We start from the raw sequence: 10,238 nt of genomic DNA, 5'->3' as shown, positions 1-10,238 counted from the left end.
TGCGTTCAGACTGATCCTTTGAAGTGAGCAGGACAATTAAGTCAGGAATCCAGTTCTCACCCTCCTGCAAATTTGCAGTGAAGTGATAATGAGCAGGGAAGGAGATCAAAGCCATGACGGAGCAAAGGGGCCTCAGCTGGGAGCTCTGCCGTTGGCAGAAGAGACATTGCAAGCCATAGCTTCCTCTACGGGGTACCCCAAGCCGGACGGCGTGACCCAGAGGATTCCCAGAGGGGGAAGAGGCGTTCCGGCGGCGGCAGAAACCAGTTGGGGATCTGGAGGAAGCATGCCGGAGACCGTGGCCCTGCGGTTATCCATCCTGGAAACTCATTTATCCAGGCTGTCGGATACCGTGGGGAGAATAGTGCCAATATTGGAAGAGAATCTCCAAAAAGAGCACATCCGACATGGCGCCGAGAGAGAGCCAAGCAAAGGAGGCGATTGGAGCCAGAGGGGACAGCGAGCTTCCACGCAGAGTCCCGCGGCGGCAAGGGACGAGGGAGACGAGGAATATTGGCAAGAGCTGGAGTTCCGGGACAGAATGGCGTGCGAAGTGGAGCGCCAGCAAGCTCTGGGAACTCTGAGGCCGCCAACCCCAACAGAGCTCCCAACCCCCCGAATGGGCGTCGGAGTAGAAAGGCCACTGGGGCCAGGGATCGGGTCCAGTGGATTTGCAGACGAAGGCGGAGAGGAGCGGGGGATCCAGGAAGAGGAGGAGGATGTGCCGTACGACGAGGAAAGGCGAGATGAGGGGGCTACAGCGAGGCCAGTATGCGGATGGGCGGAAGGGCCGACAGCGGCGGCAGACTTTCGGGAGCCGCGCAGAATGACCACCGGAGTGGGGCGCGGCGTGTTCCAAGGAGCCGCCCGAGGAAACCTGATGCAACCCTTCCCCATGCCTCCCAGACAGCATCAACGGGCCGCAGAATGGATGCCAAGAAGAGAAGATCTCAAACTGGAATACGGAGGGGAATCAGATGAACTGAACTTTTTTCTAATTAGCATCAGAGGATACATGGAAGACAATGCACACACATTCCCCTCCGAAGCAAGCAGGGTTCGAGCCATCGGCAACACACTAAAGCGAGGAGCAGCCAGCTGGTACGTGCAACTCCATGCCAGACACGACCCATGCCTGAGGTCAGTGCCCCGCTTCCTCGCCGCACTGGAAAACCGATTCAGAGACCGGCTAGAGCAATTGAGGGCTCGAGACCAGCTGAAAGGAATAAAGCAGAGGGACAAAACAGTGCCCGAGTACGCAGAGGAATTCCTACACCTCGCGGAAAGGGTACCAGAGTGGTCTGAAGTGACCAAAGTGGAGTTATTTAAAGAGGGACTACGCCCCGAGATTTTCAGCTGGGCAGCGCACAGAGATGACCCCGAAACGCTCCAGGGATGGATTCAACTAGCGGGGCGCGTTGAATCCACCCTGGCCCAAGTAAAGCGCTTCAGGAGCAGCGGCGGCCAGCAAAGACCGGTGGCGAGAGGTCGAGGAGAAACGAGGAAGCAGGAAAGACCTGGAGGGAGGCCGGGGATTCCCTCCAGAGGAGACGACAACAAACCTAAACCGGGATGCTTTGTATGTGGGAAGACGGGCCATCGAGCAGCAGAATGCTGGGCACGGAAGGGGGAGCCGCCAAAACCCTCAAAGCCCAAGCCAGCAACCGGGAGGCGTGCGGAGGAGGAGGTGCAAGCCCCAGAATCTTCAGAAAAATTGGTGAGTCGGGACAAACGCATGATAGTAGTGCCAATCTGCCTCTCGGGGCTAGAGAATCGGGCCACCTGCAAGGCATTTGTGGATTGTGGTTGTTCCAGGAATATTATAACTCCAGAGTTAGCAGGAGCGTTGAAATGCCAGCAGATGGCGCTTGACTCCCCAATTGCATTTTCGCAGCTAGACGGATCAGTTGCTACTGGGGAAGTATCTACAAAGGAAATACGGGAGGTCCCATGTAAAATAGGCAAATGGGAAGGAAGAATATCCTTTGTGATAGCCCCTATTGCCACATACCACGTAATATTAGGGATACCATGGCTCGAACAGGCAAATCCCGAAGTAGATTGGAGAGGAAAGAGCCTAGCATTTAAAGAACAGCAGACGCAATGGGAGATAAGCAAGATTGCAGAAGAGGAGGACGAGGGAGATGAAGAAGGTGAAATAGACCCACTGCTATTGCCACCTGAATACAGAGACTTTGTGGATGTGTTCAATCAGAAAGAGGCAAGTAAATTACCTCCCAAAAGGAATATAGAAGTAGAAATTGAAATAACCCCCGGAGCAAACTTACCAAAACCAAAAGTGTATCCCATGTCTGTGCAGGAGAAGGAGGAATTGAGGAAATACATTGATAAAAACCTGGCGCGGGGCTTCATTAAGCCATCCAATTCTCCTCTCGGGGCCCCAGTGTTATTCAGGAGAAAGAAAGACAACTCCCTAAGATTGTGCATTGATTATCGAAATTTGAATGCAATTACTAAGGACAATAAATACCCTATGCCCTTAGTAAAGGATTTAATTACCGTATTGAAAAAAGGGAGCATATTTACTAAACTTGATTTAATTGAAGCATATCATAAATTAAGGATCAAACCGGAAGATACTTGGAAAACTGCATTTTCCTGCGCATTCGGCCATTTTGAATATAAAATTTTACCTTTCGGTTTAAAAAATGGAGGCGGGTGCTTTATGCAGCTTATAAATGAAATACTGCACCCATTGTTGTACAGAGGGGTATTCATATTTCTTGATGATATCTTGATTGTGACTGAAGATAAGGAAAAGCACGTGAAATTGGTCCGGGAAGTTTTGCAGAGACTAAGAGAAGCAAAGCTGTACGCAAAACTGTCCAAATGTGAATTTAATAAAACTCAAATTGACTTTCTGGGGTATCGGATATCTCCAGAAGGGTTAGCTATGGATCCAGCTAAAGTATCAGATGTAAAAGAATGGGGAGTGCCTCAAACAAGGAGGCAATTGCAATCGTTTCTGGGGTTTGCAAATTTTTATAGATCCTTCATAAAAGGCTTCGCGCAAATAACTGCACCCCTTACTGAACTTTTAAAAACAAAAGGGAAAGGAGAGACAGCAAAAGTAAAAGCTCCTGGCGCCAAACTAAGTTGGACGCCAGAATGCCAAAAGGCATTTGAAACCCTAAAAGAATGCTTCACAGAAGGACCCATTCTAAAACACCCCGATATCAGGAGCCCTTTCATAATCCATTGCGATGCCTCAGACTGTGCGTATGGGGCAGTACTATTGCAAAAGGATCAAAATGGGAACTTAAAACCCTGTGGATATTTGTCCCGGAAGTTCAGCGAAACTGAAAAATGTTGGCCGATATGGGAAAAAGAGGCACTAGCCATATTAAAAGCCTTAGAATGCTGGCGACACTTTCTCGAAGGAAGCGGAATCCCATTTGAAATTTGGTCTGACCATAAGAACCTCCAGTATTTAAAGTCCCCTCGAAAATTGTCCCCCAAACAGATTAGATGGGCACAATACTTCAGCAGGTTCGATTTCCAATTAAAGTTTTTTCAGGGGAAGCAGAATGTCTTGGCAGATGCTCTTTCACGCATGCCTCAACACGAAGGAATACCCACAGCAAAAGAGGGAACAATATTCTCTGACAAACAATGGGGTTTAGCTGTCAGAACAAGAGCACAAACCCAAAAGGAGAACACTGCTATGGTTGAACTCGACGGAAAAGATAATTGGGGAAACGAGCTGAAACAGTCTTATGAAGGAGACCAGTGGATCGCATCCAATGCAGAACAGGGGGAGCAGAAGGGGGGATTTTGGTTTGTGAACAAGAAACTGTATATCCCAGCAACATTAAGGATCAAGATTTTGCATCGTTTTCACAACAACCAGAGCGCTGGTCATACAGGAATTACAAAAACAACAAAAGCAATAGCAAAACATTGCTGGTGGCCAGGGATGAGGAAGGACATAAAAAATTATGTTGTTCAATGTGATGATTGTGCCAGAAATAAATCGAGAGGAGGGAAGCCAATGGGATTATTACAAACAGTAGCAGAACCTACCAGACCTTGGGAATGTGTAGCTATGGACTTTGTGGGGGAACTACCGGTTAGCAAAGGACATCGTTATATTTGGACAGTATTGGACCTGTTTTCTAAACAGGCCCACTTTATAGCACTGACGAAACTACCATCAGCCGAGAAACTAGCTGAATTGTACATAAACCATATTTACAAACTGCATGGATGTCCCAGTAGAGTGGTCAGTGACAGAGGAGTACAATTCACAGCAAAATTTTGGGAAAAATTCCTGGAAATGCTAGGAGCAGAAAGGAGTTTAAGTTCTGCTTTTCACCCCATGACAAATGGGGCGGTAGAACGTACTCAGCAAACACTTGGGCAGTTCCTTCGAATGTACTCTAACATGAGACAAAATGATTGGTCTCGGTGGTTGGCTTTTGCAGAACTAGCTTTTAATTCGACTATACATTCAGCAACAAATAAAACCCCCTTTGAAGTAGTTTACGGGTATGAAATACAGCCTCTGCCCCAGCTGCCGAGATGGACAGAGAATGAGGGAACAGAGGCAGGGAAATGGAAAGCGCAAATGATGGAATGCTGGAGTCAAGTGACTGCATCCTTAAAAGAAGCACATAAAAAGTATAAAGTATTCGCAGACAGAAAGAGGGTGGAAGGTGATAAATTGGAGAAAGGAGATTTAGTGTGGCTAAGTACCCAAAACATCAAACTGGGGCTACCTTCGAAAAAATTGGGCCCTAAATATATTGGACCATTTAGAATACAGGGTGTTATCAACGAGGTGACTTTCCAGTTGGCATTGCCAAAAAGCTTAGGGAAAATACACCCTGTATTCCATCGTAGCTTACTGAAAAAATATATGGGTACCTTGGACAAAATGGACACATAGAATTATTGTTTTGTTTCAGGCTGGTGATGAAAGAAGAACCGAAGAGGAGGACGAAGAAAAGGAGGGCACCATGTCATGGAACCCAGTTACAGGGCTTTGGTAATTCAGCCCTGTAACTGGGAGTCATAACATAAACAATCCCAGGAGCACCTGGCAGAAGAAGATAGAATATGCCTGGGAACTTGGGGCCGAAAGTATAAACAATTATAATTGGTCTAGTGTGTGAAAATGGTAGTAATGTGATATTGGGGGTGGGACTTGATGATGATATTTACGTGTGGTGTTACGTAGCATCAAAAGTTATAAAAATAGTTGTATGTAAACATTGGGTCATTCCTGACTTTTCCAAAGTCATGTGTTCTTCAATAAAGATTGGATTTGAGAGCAGCCATCTCTGATCTGCGTTCAGACTGATCCTTTGAAGTGAGCAGGACAGAATTATATCCCTAACACCTATGAATAGCTCCTCGGTTTCTACACACACACACATACACAATACTAGCTCTTTCCAAATTTGCATCTTCACAGATTCTTTCCACAGAAGACTGGTTGTTATGGATTAGAGTTTTTCATTCAAAGATAGTTAATCTCTTTGATGAATTAATTCCCAAAGAAAGGCAAAGACATCATAGGCTCCAAGGAGTAGTCAGGAATCCATGTTATCCCATGATGACATGCAGTGTCAGGTTGAGAACAAACAAACCAAAATCACACACATGAACAAAACAAATAAGAACAGAAGATAATATTTATGGGAAAAACAAAGTTTATGAAAAGAGTCAGTAATAAATATTTGAAAATAATGTTAAAAACTAAACAGTGTGAACAGGCAAGGAGGACTCAAGTATAAGCATCAGAGTTTGAGAAAGACACTTTTTGGATAAAAACTCTCAGAATCTCAGTGGCCTGTTTGGAGACCTCTGAGAGTTGAAGTCCCCAAAAAGTTTTTTTTCTGTGTTCTAGACTAAATACCAATAGGATTGATGGAATTCTCTCTTTCTCTCACTTCACAGACATACATATAGTTTTTTATATTTTTATAAATATAAAAGTTAAAAATAATTGACTTGCACCCTAACTTTATTAATACATGAATGAATATCCCCAAAAGGCTTTTTATTGATTTGATTATTTTCTCATTCTCTTTTTTAAAAGTGTGCCCATGTATGTATGTGTGTATGTATAATTATTTTTTATTTATGTATTACATTGCATCCTATCTTTCTCCAAAAATGGGAAAAGAAATGAGGGATTTTGTTGTAATATTTGTAATAGCCAAAAAAGGGAAACATTTCACTTTGGCATTATAGTTGGGTTTTTTCTTATTGTGAATTTCTGCCTATTGATCTAGTCGAATATGAAATGATTATGGGTTCCCTTTGGTATCAGATAGTGTTAGCTTTAAACTCCCATTCTTTTAATGTGAACACATTTATTATTGAACAGAACTTTGCCCTAGAATGATATTGTAATGACTTGTAATTTTGCACTTTTTCACTATCTGATCAGATATGTTAGATGTAGACAGCAACTTTGAACACATGGTGTTTTTTCTGTGTAGATTTTGACTGAGTGGTGTTATTTCCTGTATAATAACAGTTTCAATTTCCTGTTCACCATCTTCATTTTTTTTCCAAAAAACCTAAAATCTCAAAATCTTCAGGGAAGACTGAGTATAGTTAGAGCTACATAGATGGCTGATTAAGGAAGTGATTATCTCCATGCTTTCCTCTCAAGGCCTAATAAAAATGATTATATACTAGGGCTGTGTGATGGATGAAAAAAATGTTTCAATAGTCATTACAAAATTAGGGGGTGCCGGCGAGTCATTTTTAAAGTGTTTCTAAAACATCGTAAGTGTTCATTTCATTACTATAATGAGAGTAACATTTTTAGAGCTATTAGGGCGAAACTTGCTACAATTTTAGGACATGTTTACCACTGTTACCCTGCCCACCAAGATTCAGAACGTTTCTCTCGTCTATTGATTTTTTGGGATTTTTGGGGTTTTTTTACAAAAAGTTTAAAAAAACAAACTATAAGGGCTATGTCCTTGAATTTTTGCCCCTGTTTCTCCTCTTCTTCCTCCTCTTCTCAATGGCCAGCTGAAAGGAGAGGAGAGAGAAGAGAAGAAGGGGCTGCTGCCCCCATTTCTCCTTGTCTCCCTACTCTTCCTCTTCTCAATGGCCAGCTGAAGGGAGAGGAAGCAGAGAAGAAGGGGCCACTGACACCGTTTCTCCTCTTCTTCCTCCTCTTCCTCCTCAGTGGCCAGCTGAAGGGTGCCGTTTCTCCTCTTCTTCCTCCTCTTCCTTCTAGATGGCCAGGTGGAGGGGGAGGAGGAAGAAGAGTAGAAATGGGGCAGCAGCCCTTGTCATTTTTCCTCTTCCTCCTCCTCTTCCTGGTCAGCTGGAGGAGGAAGAGGAGGATTGGCGAGAAGCCTCACCTGGGTGTGCCTGTGCAGCCTCTGCTGCTTGTCCTCCCCCTCCTCCATGGTCAGCCGGCTCCTGTGCCCAGCTTGACCCGAATGTAAGCCGAGGGCTGAAAAGCTCGGCTTATATTCGAGTATATACGGTAATAATTGCATTGATAAAAATATCCAATTTATGAAAGAACTATGTGTGATTGTTATGCCCAAGGCAGCTGGAGCACCGAAAACCAAGACAAAGACCAATAACAATATAATATCTTTATTAAAGCAAATAAGGTTCCAAAAGGAATTAAGCAGCAAAGCTGAAGAAGCAAATGACCTTTCAGGAAAGATCAGTTTTTGTCCAATAAGTATAAGTCTTATGTCCAGTATTAGAGTTCAAAATCCAGAAACCGAAACACACTCAAACTCCGCCTGAGTTTGAGTGGGGAAAAGAGCAAGTAGCAAGAAAAATTCTCTTGAATAAATGTCCAAAGACAGGATTTTGAGGCAAGGCAAGAACTAGGAGTTCTGGAGCTGAAATGCAGTCCAAACTTGGCAAGGAGGTAGACCGGTGCCTGGTCTACTCGAGAGTAAGTGCACTGTCAGGCCGCTTGGAATCCAGGAGCTGGAGACGATGATGTTTCACAGTGAGATGTAAAGTGGTCACTGCAAAGGCAATTTCTTAACACAACACTTTTATTGAAGTTCATAAGTTCCCCCAAACCAGGTGCCTAAACTCCCTAAAACTTCCCAAGAGAACTGAGCTTGTTTCAGTTTACACCAGGTTTCCAACTCCCTAATTCTTCCCAAGAGAACTGGGCTTAACCATAGTCACCACGCTCCGCTAATCTGGCACTTCTCCGGAGGCTCTGTCTGTTTGACCTGTCAGAATACACAAATGCCCTGCAATCAAACGCCAAGTTTTCCGGAGAATCTGGGAGAGCCGACATTGTTTCAAGGGCATCCTTAATTGGCTCTGGGTCGGGAATGTCAACATGAGGCATTTGGAAGGGTTGCTGACTTGGAAGAAAATCCAAATCTTCTTCATCTTGGTCAGGAAATGGCACAGGGTCCAGGGCCAAAGGTGCCCTGGGCATCACAGTGATACAACATTTTATTTTATTTTCAAATTCAAATTCAGCACCCAAAATTACATTTAAAACAGCTACATTATTTTTAAAAAATTCTAATTGCAGGCCTGTATTATCTGATTTGTTAATCATGGAAGCAAAATTGTGGGAGAATCTGGAACAAGTCCTTGAATGCACTGCAGCATGGGTGCAATATAAACCATATCACACAGCGAAATTTGCTCAGTAGAATGCAAAGTGCATTCACCATAATAACCATAATAATGCACATTGTAGAATTTGGAACACGGGGGGGGGGGGGGTAGGAGGGAAGAGAGGCTGCTGAAAAATTCCCCTAGAGCATAGCTGAGCAGCAGGTGGCCAACTGATCCTCTGGGACAGGTAATTGATTACCTCCATTCCTAACTGTCACTTTCCATTCTTTTTCCACCTCGTATGCCTCTGGAGCATTCAAGCACATCTTATCCAGAAATGGCGTAGGACAACCACATTCTCCATATCTGTGAAGCCGTGGATACTGTGAAACCAGTTTGAGGCTACGGCTCATGGTTAATGTTACCACTATTCTGAGCGTGTACTTGTTCCAGAAATGGCAATCTAATAATCTGCACAGCAAAACCAGTTTCTTCCAAACTGTTTCTGAACTGACCTAAATGACCGGTGAAGAACAGCTATTGGATTCATTTAGTGTGGAAAGATGCTCCCTTACTACATTTTTATCTATTGTAATGCACTGTATATGGGGCTGCCTTTGAAAAATTCGCAGGAACTTCAGTTGCTCCAAAGAGCAGCAGGCAGACTGCTAACTGGGCCTGGCTACAGGGAGTGTACTACTCTGTTGTGACAGCTTCACTGGCTGCCAACACATTTCTGAACACAATTCAAAGAGTTGGTTTTGTAGGTACAAAGCCCTATATGGCTCTGGTCCATGTTATCTGAAGGACCATATCTCTTTCTACTAACCTGAGGGACATCTACAATCTACTGGGGAGGGACTTTTCTCGGTCCCACGACCTGCTCAAGCACACATGGTGGAAACACAGGAGAGGGCCTTTTTGGTGTCTGCTCCCAGACTGTGGAAAACTCTCCCAAGAGAGACCAGGATGGCCTCATCTCTGCTGGCCTTCTGCAAGCAGGTCAAGACCTTCCCCAAATGCCTATCTACAGGCAAGGTTGGGTGAGATTTGGGGAATATGAGTTTTAAAGGCCCTATTAGTGTATTTACTGTATTTTAATTCTGTTTTTTTAGGGGCCCCTGGTGGCACAGTGTGTTAAAGCACTGAGCTGCTGAACTTGCGGACCAAAAGGTCCCAGGTTCAAATCCTGGGAGCGGAATGAGTGCCCGCAGTTAGCCCCAGCTCCTGCCAACCTAGCAGTTCGAAAACATGCAAATGTGAGTAGATCAATAGGTACCGCTCTGGAGGGAAGGTAACGGCGCTCCATGCTGTCATGCCGGCCACATGATCTGGAGATGTCTATGGACAACGCCGGCTCTTCGGCTTAGAAATGGAGATGAGCATCAACCCCCAGCGTCGGTTATGACTGTACTTAACGTCAGGGGAAACCTTTACCTTTACCTAATTCTGTTTTTACCACACTGCTATTTAATAGTGTTGTCAAAGACTTTCATGGCTGGAATCACTGGGTTGCTGTGAGTTTTTCAAGCTATATGACCATGTTCTGGAACATGGCCATATAGCCTGAAAAACTCACAGCAACCTGCTGTTTAATTGTTTTTTAAAAACTTTTATATTGTACCTTTTAAACTTGTTTCGTGCTGAGTGCTAGCCACCTTGAGTCCTCATGGGGAGTAAGGCAGTGTAATAAT

At 44.4% G+C, this 10,238-nt stretch overlaps 1 protein-coding gene across 1 annotated transcript; it reads left to right on the top strand.

Moving 5' to 3' along the window:
- The first annotated feature begins 559 nt into the window (after positions 1-559).
- On the top strand, positions 560-5,300 carry LOC134299023 (uncharacterized). The gene is made up of 2 exons (XM_062980814.1): positions 560-1,717; positions 4,929-5,300. The coding sequence occupies exons 1-2, from the start codon at positions 620-622 to the stop codon at positions 5,010-5,012; spliced, it is 1,182 nt and encodes a 393-aa protein (XP_062836884.1). The 5' UTR covers positions 560-619; the 3' UTR covers positions 5,013-5,300.
- The last annotated feature ends 4,938 nt before the right edge of the window (positions 5,301-10,238 follow it).

The sequence above is a fragment of the Anolis carolinensis genome, chromosome 4 (genome assembly GCF_035594765.1).
Source record: "Anolis carolinensis isolate JA03-04 chromosome 4, rAnoCar3.1.pri, whole genome shotgun sequence".
NCBI lineage: Eukaryota > Metazoa > Chordata > Lepidosauria > Squamata > Dactyloidae > Anolis > Anolis carolinensis.
This window is presented reverse-complemented; position numbering and strand designations above follow the sequence as displayed.

What these genes read in the sequence shown, in the direction of transcription:
- LOC134299023 (XM_062980814.1), top strand. Translation starts at nt 620, where the DNA reads ATGGGCGTCGGAGTAGAAAGGCCACTGGGGCCAGGGATCGGGTCCAGT. An exon ending in CAGAATCTTCAGAAAAATTG is followed by an intron (nt 1,718 to 4,928) that starts GTGAGTCGGGAC and finishes GTTTTGTTTCAG; the next exon opens with GCTGGTGATGAAAGAAGAAC.